This window comes from Cornus florida, unplaced genomic scaffold (genome assembly GCF_030987335.1).
Source record: "Cornus florida cultivar Cherokee Brave unplaced genomic scaffold, ASM3098733v1 CherokeeBrave_3.0.0_Hap2_Chr06, whole genome shotgun sequence".
NCBI lineage: Eukaryota > Viridiplantae > Streptophyta > Magnoliopsida > Cornales > Cornaceae > Cornus > Cornus florida.
This window is the reverse complement of record NW_026775576.1, coordinates 49,078,467-49,096,329: the sequence shown is the minus strand read 5'-3', so window position 1 is coordinate 49,096,329 and position 17,863 is coordinate 49,078,467. Positions and strand designations below refer to the sequence as shown.

At 36.9% G+C, this 17,863-nt stretch overlaps 1 protein-coding gene across 1 annotated transcript; it reads left to right on the top strand.

The window, feature by feature from the left end:
• Positions 1 to 16,870: 16,870 nt before the first annotated feature.
• Positions 16,871 to 17,464, top strand: LOC132314062 (uncharacterized mitochondrial protein AtMg00810-like). Its single transcript, XM_059812977.1, has one exon. It carries the CDS (start codon positions 16,871 to 16,873, stop codon positions 17,462 to 17,464), a length of 594 nt encoding a protein of 197 aa, XP_059668960.1.
• Positions 17,465 to 17,863: the final 399 nt, after the last annotated feature.

Below are 17,863 nucleotides of genomic sequence, written 5' to 3'. Positions count from 1 at the left end.
TCCAGGTAGTTGATGAAGTCTGGAAAGGTCTGCCATAGACACTTCAGGCTCAGCTCTATAGAACTAAGTATGGAATGAATCCTTAAATTGTTGCTAACTTTAGATGGAGTTGGCTGGCAAGTTGGAATACCACCTGAGAGCAAATCCAATCAGTGTGTTTGGAAACAAGCGTACTTTCAGCCATGGATTAGCTGCTGGTTCTCCACATTAGATAGTGAACCGACTGATATGTTCCAAGGTAGACTGTTCACCCTCTCCATTAAATATTGCAAACTCTGGAATTCTGAAATTCCTTGGAAATTCAACTTCATCAATAAACTTTGGATAGGGCTTTCTGTAAGTTAGCCTTCCACCCCTTAGAGTTAAGCCAAATTCCTATTGAAGGAATTCTGTAAATTGGCCTCTATCAAGCGCCATAGGTTGTGGAGGGTTGTTGTCTGGCCAACCTTGAGGTTTATTGGCCACGTGATGCCCCCCACCTGCCATAAGCAAGGGGTTGGCATCTGTATAGTTATTCCTGCCATGGTTCCTTCCTCCTTGGTTAAGAAGTGGCTCCTTTAGAAAAGGTTGCCCCCCACCCACCATAGGAATGACCATGGGTGGCCTTGCTGGAATAGGTGCGGCTGGCTGAATGTTCACAGGTGGAACATTCTATTATGCTTGAGGGTTGTGGTATGGCCATGGTTGGCCAAGCTGATCATGCCAAGTCTGCTGTGGAAATGCCACAGGTGGAGGATTCTGAACTTGCTGGATGGTTAGCATGGGCGCAGCTTGTGGAATAATCATCTATGCCACTGGAGCAGTTATAGGTGCAGTTAGAATGTAGGTCTGTGCCATTGGAAAGGATTGCACCTACTGCTGAGTTAGAGGGAACGACCCTGCATGTTGCTGAGAGGAACTTCCTTCAATAAATGTGGCCGGCCTGCTAACTTGGAAGGCTGACTATTGAGACCCTTTAGAATTGTTTAGCCAAGGGGCCAAACCTTGGTTTGAGCTTCCAAGGGTCCTTTCTAACATAGACTCGAACCTTTGAGCGATTCGGTCTACCATTTCTTCTAACTTCCGCTTAATAGCAAAAGCGGATTTTGCATGGTCTTGAGTAGCCTTAGATTAGTCTTGCGCAACTCTGGCTAAGTATTGCGTAAACCTATCTTGTTGCATTGACATTATATGAATGTTGTCCATGATGGGTCCATTTGCCATTGTTTGAGCAAATTTTTCCACCATATCATTTTCATCAGGAGCAAATCGTGAACTTTCCATTGGAAGTTCACTGGTTTGCATATCTTCTAGTTTGGTAGGGTCTTGGACAGACTTGCCTTGCCTTCTTCCTCTAGCCATTGAACAATCTGTCCAGATGTCCCGCGGCGTGCCAATTATGTCCAGTTCCTTAAAACTGGGGTTCCACTTTCCAGGTGAATAGAAAGTAGGAGTGGATGTCGGGCGTGCCAGGAACTGCTGTCTTTCCAAAGTGGATATCCGAACAACTATCCAGTAGAAGATTGTAGGGATCAGGCAATTGAATGAAGGACTGGAATTACCACCTTCAAAGGTTCTTTTTGCCTTGAAAAATGACTTTTAGATTGATCTATGACTAATGGAAAGGAAAGCGGTATTGAAAGTGCAGGACTTCAAAGTAAGGTGCTAGAAAGTAAGAATAATAAGTGCAGGACTTGAATTAAACATATTGAAAGTGCATTACATGAATGTAAAGAGACATGAAATGTAGTAATTGAAGTGTTGTTTTTGCTATGTGATTTAAACAGGGTTTGTAAACTAGCTCTAAGTTTCCTATTTATAGAGCCCTTCCATGCATGTCAACTGATGTGTGGTAGCCTTGGTAGCTTCCACTTGGCCAAATTCTAGACTACCAAGTGCCCCACATTCTTTTGGCGGTTATAACTTCTTCTTCCGTTCTCATTCTTCCTCTATCGTAGACTTCTTCCTTCTTCAGACACGATTTAAACCACTTTCTTCAACAACTGCTTCGGTTAGTAGTAGTTTCCTTAAGAAATTCCACTCAACCGACGCTTTCTTATTTAGCCAAGTGTCCCATATCGCCTAAGCTTTAGGTAACTTATTATGGTTTGGAGTTTCCTTTCTGAATTATGGCATCGTGGCCCTCCTCATAATTTTAGCGACTTCTCCATCGTGGGCTGTATATCTGAGATATATATATATATATATATATGTAAATGTATGCATAAATATATATCATCCTCCACATTCTTTTCTTCTGAGAATCCTTCTACCTGTATAATTCTATATACATCAGGCATGTATGTAGAAGCTATTTGCAGACCCACGTTTCCTTAATCTTTAGGTAAATTGCTTCTAGTTGGACTTTCCTATTTGATCTTTCCTTTCATTGCATTGTGGCCTCCTGAATTTCAGCATTTTCCTCATCGTGGGTTGGCATCCTCAATTCCTGTAACTTCCCTTCTTCAGACTTTCCTTCTGAATTTAGAGTACATGACATGGTGGCTTCCAAAATTACAGCAGCTTTTTTTCATCGTGGGTGTGTATCTGATATAATGAATATATATATATATATCATTGTCCACGTTCCCTTGATTTTCTGCAACTTCTCTCAACCAAACCTTCCTTTCTAGGCTTGAATTTTATGACGCCATGGACTCCATCTTTACTTATGGTAGTTACTTCATCATGGGTTGAATTGATACATAAATATATATGTGAGTATATATTTATATAAAAATAAATTAAACTCCCACGTCTCCTTCCTTTTAGCAATATGGTTTGACTTGGCTAAACAAATGAAGTCCCCTAAAAATAAGGAGAGAATCAATCCCACATTCTCCTTCTCGGTCAACTTTGGTAAGTCTCCATTTTTACTGAAACTATGAGAATACTCTTTAAAGGAATTTATGTGCCATGGTTAGAACTACGGTAAGCTTGGTGGAACTCGCCATTTATAGCAAAAAATTCATCACATATAAGAAGGTGTGGGCCCTCGCCTCTCAATGGTGGCAAGTCCTAATAGGACTTGCCTTTTTCTAATTTAGAAATTCATGCAACAAAACTATTCTGGCCCACCCATCCAATTACTACGTAACTTTGAATAAATTTCAATAATAATTCATGAGAGTTATGATCCAATGTGGTAAGTTCCATTGGAACTCGCCACCTATTACCTCCTTAATGATGGGTTAACCCAAATCAACCTTCAGTAATTCCATATTACACCTCCTCTTTTGGAAATTCCTGGCAATAATCCAGTGTGGCAAACCCATTGGAAATCGCCACATGTCGCCTTTCCATTGGGCCAAAAATAATAGAATAAACATAAAGCTATAAAATTTAATTAGACAACTTAAAATAATAACTACAAGTGATAATGAACCTTCCATCTGAAGTGTCGACCCTTTCTTGGACTTGGTACATGTGAATCTATTTCTTTGTTGCATCTAAAATGTCGAGCCTTTTCTGGACTCAGTACATGATTATGATCAAGCTAAACATGAATGATAATAAATCTTCCATCAACTTTAAATGTAACATTGATTTTGGCATTACAATTTGTCTTGGTTTGGCATTGGATGAAAAGAGTTTTTTTTGCCTTTGATGTTGCCTTACCATATCGAGTACAAGCAAGTGAAAAGTAACTTGACCATCCATCACTTCTATTTTTTGTACTTATTTTGCTACACCAAAACCCAAATGTTTCGCATAATTCATATAGTAATTACTAACTTCTTCGTTAGACTCAAGAATCCCTACCTTGTGATTTTCCACTTCATCCTCAACTAATTATTTTTTCAAATCTTCTTCATTCACTTTATCATTATCATCCCATCTTTTATCAAATAACAAACTAAGCTGAAAGTGAACACAATAAATAAAAAATTAAAAAGTTTATATATGAACTACTAATATTTCAACAAAGGTATATCATCTATCTTAAAGGCTAAACAAATTTTAGTATAGCAAAAGGTTGATTGCATGAATTGGAAATGCCATGATATATAACCTACCCGTATTAATGTCACCAATAACACAATTATAAAAGCAGGCGATTCACAGAAAAAATGCTGCAAAGCATTAATGAAACGCATCCAAATCAATATAAATCAAAAGATTTGCAAGGCCTCTAAAGAACCAATGTAGCAATACAAGAAAGACAAGAGAAAATGAAAACATTTAAACTTTATGGAGGTTTGGTTAGAGGGAAAGTGAAAGTTTTGGGGAAAGTAGGATTGCCGCATTTGAAAATTTTCTTCAAAATTTTTCATCAATAAAACACACGAAAATTCATTTTCCCGCAAAAGTTGTGTAGTTTTTATGTTACTTTCCTATTATACCCATACTAGTTGTCTTTCTTCATCTTCATTAGCTTAATTACACCGACTTCATTGAAAAAGATAGTTTCTTTTTTCTGTAAATTGTTTGTTTATACAATCATATATTACTAATTTAATTGTTTGTATTTTTATGTGTGCATCCAAAATTTTTCCTTTCATTATTGAATTATTTTTTTTCTTTATTTTTTCGAAAGGTCTAAAATAAGTAAGATATTTTTTCCTATAATTGATAATGATTAAGAGTTATTATATATATACATAACTTTTTGTCGATAGTTAGAATGTTAGTGAAAACTGATCTACATTATCTTAGCACAATTTGTTTAATACCTAGCATTAAACATTATCTTGAAATAAATAATTGATGATTCTTAAATAGTATACATAATCTGTTCATGACTTTTAATTTTCTCGTCACCTTGTAATTAAGAAATAATTAGCCCTCCACTTAGTTGTATTTGGTAAATTAAAAAGGTAATTTAGTCATTGTATTAATAAAATAAGAAAGTGGAGTCACAAAGTTTATTTGTGGAGGCCGCCAACATCAGCTCCCTTTTTTTATTTTTTTAGGGCAAAGTGCATAAAACCCCCCTGAACTTTCGACCAATTGCACAAAACCCCCCTAAATTAACAAATGCCCCCCTAAACTATGATAAAGTTGCAGTTAAGGATAGTAGACAAGTCTCCGGCACCGGTAAAAGAGGATTACAATATTACCCTTTAGTGGAACGACGCTGTTTTAGTGTTGTCTTAACCTCAGTTGCTGATGTGTCAAAAAAAAATCTTAACAATCCAATAGCATTTTGACAACACAGCAATACTTTATCACCTTAATTATTTTACCCCCAAACACGGCCTTACACATAAGGCTCTCTCCTACGCCCCAGTTTTTCCAGTCAAAGATATTGCAGACATATCGCAACCTTCAATACCAGCATCTGGTCTTCAATGAAGTTCTCGATTTGGGCCTTCAAAGATGCTCACGGTTTATTTAACTGGGTTTGTATGATGCCAAGTTACTGGTTTGCTCATTAGGATTGTATTATGAGGCTTAGAGCTTCTCGCCGGCGATCATGGAGTTTGAGATCGGTCTCTCACCGGTTTACTCCTTGTTGATACTTAGAGTTTCTCGTCGGCGCCGGCGATCATGGAGTTTGAGGTTGGGCTCTCACTGGTAACCACTGTCATCTCCATAATCCTGACCCACAACCACCACTAGCCTGACCCACAACCACCACCAACACATTATTCCCAAAAATGAACCACCACCAACATTAGAAGTTGGAATTCTATCCTTACCAAATCATCAGCCAATCATCAATCACAAACGAACCCCAACCTTCCTTTTATTTATTTATTTAGTTTTTTGGACAAGCCTTCCTTTTATTCACGCCACACACAGTGCAGAAAAGGAAGCCATTAAAGTCAGAGGAGGAGATGAGTCTAGTGATGGTGGTGTTGTAACGGCAACTACGAAGGTTGAGCTCGAGTGAGGAGATGGAACTGGCGCAGTAGTTTGGGACGGCAGCAAATCAGCTTTAAAATCGGCGACCAGGCAAATCTGTGAGACCACGGCAAATCACAAATCCACAGTCCGATAGTCACCAAGGACGACGGCTAATTCGGAACCCTATAGTGACACTATGATAGATGATCGAGCAAGCCGTTACAAGAAAGAAATGTCAAGAACGAGATGGAAACGCGCGCTACCGGCTAGTTCGCAGCGATGACGGTAGCGGCTTCGGCGGCTACAACAGGTTCACAGCGGTGATGAGGTCACGACAGCAATATTGAGAGAGAGAAGGTGGGCTAAGGATGCGGCGGTGGTGATATTGAGATAGAAGGTGGGTGAACTGACGGCATCGCGGAGAGAGAGATGAGGGGGAAACAAAAGTGGGTTAGGGTTTTTTTTTTCCAGAAAATTAGCATCAGCCGCGATAAGGACGCCGAACACCTCTAGCACCAGCGGCGATGAGGGCGTCGACCTCCTCTAGCACCAGCGGCGATAAGGACCGCGACTACCTCTTTCTCAAATCCATCCCTCATCGCATCGATGCCTGTGATTTTTTAGGGGTTTAATTTGGGATTTTTTATTTTTTAATTTTTATTTTATACATTTAATAGTATAAGGGTAATTTTGTCATTTTCAAAATATATTGCCAGAATGTATTCATCACGCGCCTAATTGCCAGAGAAATCAAACGGAATTTTGCCGGTGTGTAATTTTTGCTAAAAATTGATAGTTGAGGGAGTTAATTGTACAAAAAATAGTTCAGGGGATTTCTAGGGAGAGAGAGTATAGTCCAGGTTTTTTTTTTGGCACTTTACCCATTTTTTTATTATTGAAATTATGTTTTGCTGTAATTAATTTGATCTTTATTTAGAGTTCCATCAAATTAAAATACTTTAATGCTCCCGCGGTGATAGGATCACCAGCATTTTGTTAGTAGGCAAACACAACAGCGGCGTGTAGGGGTTTATCATAGGCAGAGAAGGAGAGAGATGTAACAAGCAGAGGCGATGGCGGCTAATAGCCCCACTTTAGCCGATCGGATGCTGTATCGCCACCTACCTGAACTGAATCCGGCCAGATTTCACAAAACCTCCGGTGGTGGTGGTGGTGGTGGTGGTTTTCTCTCTTCCGTCCTATTGATAGGTGAGTTTTGTCCACGCCCTCGTCCTCGTCATCCTCTTCACCTTCAAGGAATCGAGCCACCTTCTCCGATTTTCATCAGATCTACTTCTATAAAATCATGTAATCGTAAATTACTTTCTCCTCCTCAAACAGCAACAGCAACCGCTACAGTCGATACAACAGTTGATGAATAAAAGTTCCGACCACTGTTGTCGTCACCGTTGGTGATTGTACCACCATTCAGTAAAGCAGAGGAGGAGGATGACTACAATGATTATTTTCGTTTCTTCAGCGTTTCTGAGCAGAAGAAATTCAGAGTGAGGAAGAATCTAGGGTTAGGGTGGCAAAGGGAGTACCTTACACCGGACACCGCCGCCTGTATTGGCTCCACTCATGGCTGGCTCGTCTTCCTCGATCCTCGTAATTGCCACCTCTATCTATTAAATCCCTTGATCATGCAAAACTACTCTTCTCATCATCATCATCATAATCACCTCCCGTACATACCCCTACCTTCTCTGGAAACCCTAACGGCGGTGAAGGGTTTGCGAGTTCTGAAATCAGATAACCTATCCCCCTCCACTACTCTAACCAGAGACTTCCTTAAATTCTCTTGGCGAAAGGAAGAGTTCAACTCACCCCCCTCCGAAGAAGTTGATCTTCATTTCATAAAAGATGTTGTTTTGTCATCACCACCATCATCTCTTGATAACGATAAATACATGACCGCAGTGATGAACTATGGCGGTGGTTTATATTTCTGTAAGCTCGGGGTGGATGAGAGATGGACTCGCTTGAGCAATTAGGATAGCCACACCTGTCGTGACCTTATATATTTCACCAAAGATGGACGTTTTTATTCCTCGGGCAGTAGGCACGAATTTCATCATCTCCAAGCAGCCTGGGATCTCAGTTGATCATTCTTGTCCTAAACATCAATTCATTGATCCCACCTTCTCTAGTCCAGACACGATATCGGAAATGAAGGACTATCTGTCTTCTAGGGCAACTCCTGTATCCCAACCTTATTTTGTAAAATATTTGGTGGAATCCTTGGGAGATCTTCTACTGGTTTTCAGGTTTTTCGATAGAATGCTTGTTCCTGAGGAGGAGGAAGAGGAGGGTCAATTGGAGGAATATATCTATTCCTAGGAGCCAATGTTTGTCAGGACCTTGAGGTTTGAAGTTCATAAGTTGAATTTCAATCTAAACAAGTGGGAGTCTGTGAAATGCTTAAATAATCGTGCTTTATTTGTGGGTTATAATCATTCCTACTCTCTCTCAACCCGTGATTATCCCAAGCTTAGAGGGAATTCAATCTATTTCACAGAAAATTACGAAGAATTGGTTCTACAATGCAGAACAGGTCATGATAATGGCGTCTTCCACTTAGAAGATAACTCCATCACTTATTATCGTACACGTGATTGGAAGCGCATTGAACCACATTCTCTTCGGGTGCCATCGCTGGTTTGGGTTTCCGTTAACCAAAATAATGCACCGTAGTAAACTAGCTATTTGCTTCTGTCTTTATGTTCTACTCAAAAGTGAGGTATGTTCTTTCTTTTCGTTCTAGGTCACCGAAAGGTATGTCCTTTCTTTTCGTTCTAGGTCACTTACAGGCACCGACACACATGCATATTGTGATGCTATCTCTTTGTCAAACTTAATAACTTTATGTTCTACTCAAAAGTGAGGTATGTTCTTTCTTTTCGTTCTAGGTAACTTACACGCACTGGCACACATATTGTGATGCGTATCTCTTTGTCAAACTTAATATTGTGATGCGTATCTCTTTGTCAAACTTAATATTGTGATGCTTATCTCTTTGTCACACTTAATATTATATGCAGTTGCCTATTAGAGTTGTGGAGTTAAAAGCCGTGTCATTTCCCACTCTAGAGTTGTGGAGTTAGTCTCAGTTCTAGCAGCAAACATATCCTACAAGAAACAAAAGATGGTAATTAACAATTTATATAAAAGTCCTTCATATAAAAAGTTTACATATGTTTATCATGGAGCCAGGGAAGCATTCGCGATCAAAACTGAGATTTTCGGGAACTTGTTACTTTTTCCCGAAGAAACAATCAATTGGAACCAATATCACATCAGAATCATGGCTAAATCAAATTTTTAGTGAGTCGTTGAATTATAGAGAGAGATAAAGTCAGGCTTACCAAGACGATAGCTTTAATGCTGTCTCTATAATTGACGAAAGGCAGTATTGTTTTTTTTTTAATTCCAAGTAAAACGTCTAAGAAGTACTGTTGTCCTTCATCATGTTCATCACTCCAACCACAAACGATCTCTTTGTTTTTTTGACAATCCATATATGATCTTCTACTACACCCTCCAAAATTTATAGAGCTCTTTAGCAACTTTCTCCACTTTAGCATTCAAACCATTGACGTGATTCAACCATCCAAGCCATGGGATATGGTCCGCCACAACATCTCCATCAGCAGAAAAGACGATGACAACTAGCTTGCTGCCGAAGTGAAGCAGCATGAGCTGGCTCTCAAGGAACAAGGCAGCCTTTATATTTCTCTTTCGGTCATGATATATTCAGGCCAATAGACCTATTTGTTAAAGTGAAATAGTCATGTTCATTGATGGCCTAAAGTGAGGGCTCAAAGCAGCTAAAACATCGTTTAGTGAATGAAATGTTTAACTATGTTAAAACTCAAACATTTTCTATAATTGGTGTACCATTAACCTACTGCTAATTTATTCATGAGTGACATGAATTTCTCTGTTTCCACTTGATACAGTAAAGAAAACAATTCATACATTACAGAACATTTAAGCATCCTATGGTGAACTGCCATATATGGATCTGACCACATGCATGAATCACAAATATGATTGAGAAAAAAATAAAAAATAAAAATGGATGTGTGGTCCTCTTATGGGATCCCATTTGCATAGTGAAGAGATTCTTAGAGATTGTGTTATTTACTGTACACTCAATCTATGAATAGAATGAAATGCGTATCCTGTTAACCAAAGTTTATCATCTTCGTCACTAACACAATCAGATACATAGAGTTTTTGATTGAGCTACATAGATTTTGATCAATCTGAGATTGAGGAAGAACTTTTATTGAACATATCTATCATCTTCATGCATATATTGGGAAGAATTATTAGCTAGCTAAGAGTTTCTAATGGTGTAGTCAGTAGTGTATCTCCTTATGGTGGTCCAGTATTATCGGTTAACCAGAAAGTTCAAATTCTTGGGGGCTTTATAACCAATTATAGAAAATGCAAGAAAGTAACTGAATAAAACAAATATCCACTACAAGGATGGATTTTTTTTTTTTTTTAAAAAAATTTATTTTTTAGGATCAGTTTCCCTAAGAAAGCTTCTGGATAGAATATTGCCATTATGAATTCCTAGTGATGCATTTTCAGTTGGAGAGAAGTAATGATTGATGAATTTTATTAACCTAATTTTTAACCCCGTTCTAGACAATTTCTTTTTCAGTTCATCTATGAATCACAGTCTACGTACTCTCAAAGTCAATGTTAGCAAAGATACTGTAAGAAAAGAAGTTGTATGCCACATCAAGTGTGAATTTTGACTTGGAGAATGTATCATTTATAGCATTGGCTTAGTCAGTACTTTCCTTATGTGGGGGTAATCTTTAATAGCAATAATATATAATCTGTAATCCTAGTTTGTAACCCAGGATATGAAGGAAGATTTGCTAAGTCAATTTCCATACAATATATATATATTTTTTTTTGGAGCTGTCATCATTTCTTTCTTGAGGGATGGTAAATCCTGTATTCCTTTGTAATATCTTTTCAGTTCCTGTTTCAAAATTGAGTTTATTCAATTAAATATACTAAAAAAGAATCATATTCAATGCATAAAGAATAAGAAATGAAAAAGGAAATAACACAATTAAATCTAACGGTTCTAATATATCACATATGTAAAATAAAAAATTAAAAAAAAAAATCCAATTTCATTTCAAAAAAAATTAATAACAAACATTCTTAATAACTACTCTGTCACACTGTCAATCTACTCATAATAAAATTTCATTTATATTAAAAATTGAAAAAAAACAAAATAAAAAATAAGATATGAAGATAACTAACCTTATAAGTTTTAGCCAAGGTACAATCGAAATTTTGATAAAGTAAGTGAATATGTGATTTCATTGATTTGGGCTTCAAACAAAAATAATTCTAAATCTTATTTAGAGAATAATAATTAGTAACACAATTAAAAATAATTCTAAATCTTATTTTGAGAATAATAATCAATAACACGTACAATTACAGAAACTAAATTTTAAAAGAACAACATTTTTCTAATTAAAATTATAATATCAAATAATCATTGTAAATTTAGATGATAAAAAAAAAAAATATATATATATATATATATATATATATATATATATATATATACATATATATAATCAAATAATCATCGTAAATTTAGATGATAAAAATAGATATATATCAGATTACTTGTCTACCGCATTACAGTACGATTGACTGAGTCTATGCACTTCTTTTGTTTGGATTGTTAATTTGTGAAATGTTGAAGATCGCAGAAAGAAAAATATTGAAGACTGAAAATGGGATAACGGAAATAATCTATTTGTTTGTGGTAAAGTCAAAAGTTTTTTTTTTTTTTTTTTTGGAAAGTGTAAATGAATATAATTTTTTGGAAAAGTGAAAAAAAAAAAAAAATATCATATTTTGTGAGAAAGTGATAAATTAATAAATGTATTACTTTTGGTTATATATATATATATATATATATATATATATATATATGTGCACGGTCAAATTTTAGAGAGGTAATTATACAAATATAAAAATCTTTTCATGCAAAATTAAAAATATAAAAAATATAAAAAAAAATTAAAAGTTGAGTGGAACTGCCCTACTTGTCCCTCTCCCTCTGTGGCTACGCGGCTGATTTCTAGGCCATATGATCACCACGGAGTGAATATAAGTTGATCTTACCAAAATGGAGGCTTTATTGAAATGGGAGAGGTCAAGTAATGTGAGAAGCTATAAGCTTTTTGGGGCATGCAGGTTATATATAGAAAGAGTTCCTCATATTGCAGCTCCATTAACCCAGCCAACAATGTCAAATGTTGAATTTGTACGTAATAAGGTATGTAAAAGTATCCGGGAGTTGAAGTACCGATTCGCAGCAATTAATGCCTATTCTTACATGTACTAGAGGGTGTTTTTTTTTATTGAGTGATGCCTCAAAAGAAGTCCCCAGCATGAATTAATATACAATGGGAAGATATAGAGTAGTTATAAATGATTGTTAAAATCGCAATTCTGACTCGTAAAATCGTGCGATTTTGCAATTCAACAGCCCAAATCGATCCGAATCACAGAAAAATCTTGGCTTCTGTAGAATCGTGAGTTGAATTGCCGGGATCGTATGTAGAATCGTGGAATCGTACGATTCTATACAATCCCAACGATTCTGAATTATCCATGATTGTGGTCTTGTTTTGGGTTTAAGAGTTGTGAAGAAACCCTAAACGATTACCACAGTGCAACAATTCCTTCTCTTTCGCGGCCTCCAGCACAACTCCGAGAAGAGATAAGATGCAGAGGGCAAAAAGAATGCTAGGATTTTGGTGAAAAAGAAGCAAAGGAGGAGGAAAGAGGGAACAAGAGGCTAAGAGAGCTTACCTTAAAAAGACTAGAGGAGTTGCCGCTGCCGTAGGGAATTGCAACAGGGGAATTTTGCTCTCTCTTCAGAAGGCAAGTTAACTAGGTCAGACTTGCCTAAAAAAGATTGGTCTTGGGCCTTATACCATTCTTGTGCTCTATTGTGTAGATGGGCCAAATAGGCTTTGTAAATTTTAAGTTTTTACATTCTATGTTTTTGGTAAACAGTCGCCCGGACCTGGTCACTGCGACCTCCTTTGTGAGGGGGCACCCTTTCTCCCGAAGTTATGGGGCATTTTAAAAGAATCTGTTGTAAATTTTAAAAGAATCTGTTGATAATTTTATATGAACTTATATATATATATATATATATATATATATATATATATATATATATATATATATATATTTGTGTTTTTGGCTCATTTTTTATTTATTTTGAACATAATTTTTGTTGAAAAAGTTAGTTTGAGTTGTATTTTTATTAATTTGATAGAATCTTACTATTTACGACTATACGATTCTGATTCTACGGAATCCAAAGCGATTCTAGGTAAAATTCTGATTTTAACAACCTTGGTTATAAACCACCTGAAAAGTTGGAAGAGAAGAATCGGTTATTGACACCAACAACAAATTGGATAATGCAGGTTGAAGAATTCAAATGTTAATGATGAGATAATTAACTTCAGTTTGACAAACAATTTAAATTTCAAAAGAAGTTGTAGATTAGGATAGTTATATCTTTGTAATAACATTTGATAAGATTAGATCTATGTTGTAACTCTATAAATATTGGAATAGTTCTCAACCAAAGATAAGGTTGCAGATTCTATACAATACATTTTCTACTCCATTATATTTCTTAGAATCTGTTTATCTTTATGGTATCAGAGCTTTAGTCAGGTTTTGATTAGCCTGATTGCCTCTTCTTTGTCCTTCACTTGTCCTTTCATAACACCTCTGTTGTTCCAAAACTGCAATGGCAACAACAATTCAATCCAATACCGTTTCCAAATATCCATATCCCGCCTCTCTAAATGTGGCGAATTTTGTGTCAATCAAATTAACACATTCCAATTTTTTGATGTGGAAAACCTAAATAATGGGTCTTATTGACTCACAAGATATGCTTGGATTTATAGATGGAAGCATTACCATACCAGAAGCCAATATCTCTAATGACATCAATCCGCAATATAATCCGATTGTCTGCTCCGCCGGATGGATTACAGTGCTTATGGCGGTAATTGGACTTGCCACTGCCGGTGAAGTATGGAAGACTCTTCTTGATTGTTTTGCTCAAGACTCTCAAGAACGGGAATTTTGTCTACAACAGCAACTTCGCATGCACCGCAAAGGTACCTCAACTATGAATAATTATATTCGAATCTTTAAAGGGATTTGTGATGATCTTGCTGCAATCGGTAAGCTCGTAAATGACAACACTAAGGTGTTTTCATTGCTTAAGGGGCTTGGACCTGGTTATGAGTCGTTTGTTACGACTATGTTAAAACCACCAACACCATCTTACAAAGAAATTGTGCCACTGCTGCAAAGTCACGAGACCATAAAAAATCTTCATGATAGTGAAGGTTATGGAATCACCAATCACAATGTCGCCTTTCTTAGTTAGCGCTATATGGGAAATAAATCCCTTCAAAGAAAGGATCAACAACAAGGATCATTCACATCAAGAGGTCGTGGCTTTGCCCAAACCACCTTCACACCAAATAGGAATGAAGGTTCTATTACTCAATATGGCAACAAAAATGAGAAGTCAGATCACTCAAAGCCGCAACAAAAATGTCCCAAAAAGGAAAAAGGAGCTGTTTGCCAAATCTGTTATAAGCCTAATCATACCGCCGTTCGTTGCTGGCATAGGTTCAACCAAACTTATCAGCTAAATGATGTTCCGCAAGCATTAGCAGCATTATTTATTAGAATGAATGGTTTCCAAATACTGGTGTAACTTCACACATGACGGACGATCCTGGTAAGCTTCACTCCCGTGTTCAATATCCTGGACCGGAAAAAATAATGGTCTCATGTTGGCTCTACATCTCTTAGCACTAATAATAACCTTTTGAAATTGGATAATATATGTTCTTGTTGTTCCAGAAATTAAGCTAAATTTAATTTTTGTTAGTCAGCTAACATCTGATCAACCACATATTTTTGAGTAATCATCGAATGGATTTGTGATAAAGAACAAGGAAACAAAGTCAATAATAGTAACGGGGCAGAGGAGTGGTGACTTATATGCACTAAATCCGAACGACAAAATGGCACTCTACTCCACTCGATTTCGAGTTGTAAGTGGTGACATTTGGCATCAAGACATCCTCAAATGCAAGTTGTCGACTATCTACGTAAAAATAAATTAATCACTAGTACCACTTTTGATAAAGCCATATGTTCTGGTTGTCAAATGGCTAAAGCATGTCATTTACCATTTTAAAAGTCAGATGAATGTGCTATTGAAATGTTTTCTAAAATTCATTTGTGATTTGTGGGGACCATCTCCTGTCTTATCAATTCAAAGATTCAACTATTATGTGGTATTTATTGATGAATCCACACGTTTCACCTGGTTTTTTCCTTTAAAGCATAAATCTGATTTTGCTCAATGCTTTATTGACTTTCACAAATTTATTCAAACCAGGTTTGCCAAAAGAACTCAAATTTTTCATTCCGATGGGGGTAAATTCCCCGACAAAAGTTTTTGTCGTATTTAACTAGTAATGGTATCACACATTATATGTCATGTTCACGTACCCCAGAACAAAATGGCTTGGCATAGAGGAAGCATCATAATATCACTGAACTTAGGTTAACTATGATGTTTCATGGCAGCGTACCTAGACGCTTTTGGGTCAAAAGCGTCTAGCACTGCAGTTTGGTTGATAAATCGGCTTCCTACTCATGCGTTAAACATGAAATCTCCTTATGAAAATTTATTCAAGACACGTGTTTTTGGATCCCGATGTTTTCCATATTTGAGAGATTATGCAAAGACAAACGTTGATCCGAGATCACTCCCATGTGTTTTCCTGGGATATTGTCACCAATACAAGGGATATTGCTGCTTATATCCATTATCCACCTACTCAGCGCATTTATATTTCCCGACATGTCGTTTTTTATGAGACCACATTTCCATTTGGTGATCCTGGTAGCCTTTTTTCAAATGTAAATTCTATTGCTGACTTAACCATTTTTAATGATTGGTTTCCAGGTCTTATTAAGGATTCTATGAAAAATTCACAAAATGAGTCTCCACCTTTTGAAGGGGCACGTTTTTCAACTGATGGATCAAATGAAGTAGATGCACCATCTACTTTGGCACTGCCCCCAACAACTTGAACAGTCCATCTTACCACGCGTTCCAATTGATGAAACAAATGAAGTAGTTGCATCATCTACTTTGGCCATACATCCACAACATGAATAATCTTTCCAAAGCAACTGTGAAAATTTTGATGGGTCTTTTTCAACAGTTCGGGAAACTAGCTCTAATCATACAATGGTTACGAGGCTTAAACAAGGAATATTGAAGCCAAATCCAAAATATTTTTTAGCCACCAAAGATGTTCCTAAGTTGCATTCTGATGGCTCTCTTGAACGCCTCAAAGCACGTCTTGTCGCCAAAGGTTTTACACAAATTCTGGGGATAGATTTCATTGAAATATTCTCTCCTTTTATAAAGCCTACGACTATCTTAATTGTCATCACTATAGCCCTGACCAAAAAATGGGACATCCTTCAATTGGATGTTAAAAACGCATTTCTCCATGGCCATCATATTCATGAACCTGTTTTTACGGACCAACCTCCAGGATTTAAAGATTCAGAAAAACCAAACCATGTGTGTAAGCTGAAAAAGGCATTGTATGGTCTTCGTCAATCACCACGTGCGTGGTTTGATTGGTTTAGTACTTTCCTTCTTGGAATGGGATTCTTTTGTAGTATTGCTGATTCCTCGCTCTTTATTTGTCATAGTAAACAAGGTACTTTGCTCTTACTGTTATACGTTGATGATATTATTCTGATATTTCCGATTTCTTGAATTGGTTCATTCAACAACTCCACACGGAGTTCTCTATGAAAGATCTTGGTTACCTCCATTATTTTCTTGGAGTTGAGGTACAAAAGTTTCAAGGTGGATTGTTCCTAAGTCAAGCCAAATAACGCATATGATTTGTTAGACCGAGCACACATGAAAGATTGCAAGCATATATCTACTCCTATGGTGGCTAAACTACAAGCAGCATCCCAAAATGATCCTTATCCTAATCCTCAATTCTATCGTAGCGTTGTGGGTAGTCTACAGCATCTTACATTTACTAGACCCGACATATGCTATAGTGTTAACTATGCCTGCCAATACATGAAAAACCCAACAAATTTTCATTTCCAACTTGTTAAACGAATATTACGGTATATTCATGGTACTATTAATCATGGTTTGCGATTGTTATCTAACAATCCTATGGTCTTATATGGGTTCTCTGATGCGGATTGGGCTGCATGCCCCACCACTCGACGATCCACTACCGGTTATTGCACATTCCTTGGTAGCAATTATTTCTCTTGGAATGCCAAAAAGCAACCCACTATTGCCCGGTCTAGTGCTGAATCAGAGTATCGTGCTCTTGCATCCACTGCGGCTGAATTAACTTGGATTACATTCATCTTGCAGGACATTGGTGCCTATCTACATGAAGCGCCGATGTTGTTTTGTGACAATATTTCTGCCCTTCACATGACAATCAATCTCGTCTTCCATGCCCGAACGAAGCACGTTGAAATCGACTATCATAATTTGTTCGAGAAAAGGTAGCGCACTCGTTTTATTCCTTCTTCCAATCAAATTGCCCATATATTCACAAAACCATTATCGCGGCGTTCTTTTCATGCCTTGCGTATCAAACTTGGCCTTTGGCATGCTCCTCTGCCTAGTTTGAGGGGGACTGTAGAAGAAGCGGTAATTGACAATAACAAAGAATTGGATATATAATGCAGGTTGAAGAATTCAAATGTTAATGATGAGGTAACTTTAGTTTGACAAACACTTTAAATTTCAAAAGAAGTTGTTGTAGATTAGGATAGTTATATCTTTGTAACAACATTTTATAAGATTATATGTATGTTGTAACTCTATAAATATTGGAAGAATTCTCAACCAAAGATAAGGTTGCAGATTTTATACAATACATTTTCTACTCCATTATATTTCTTA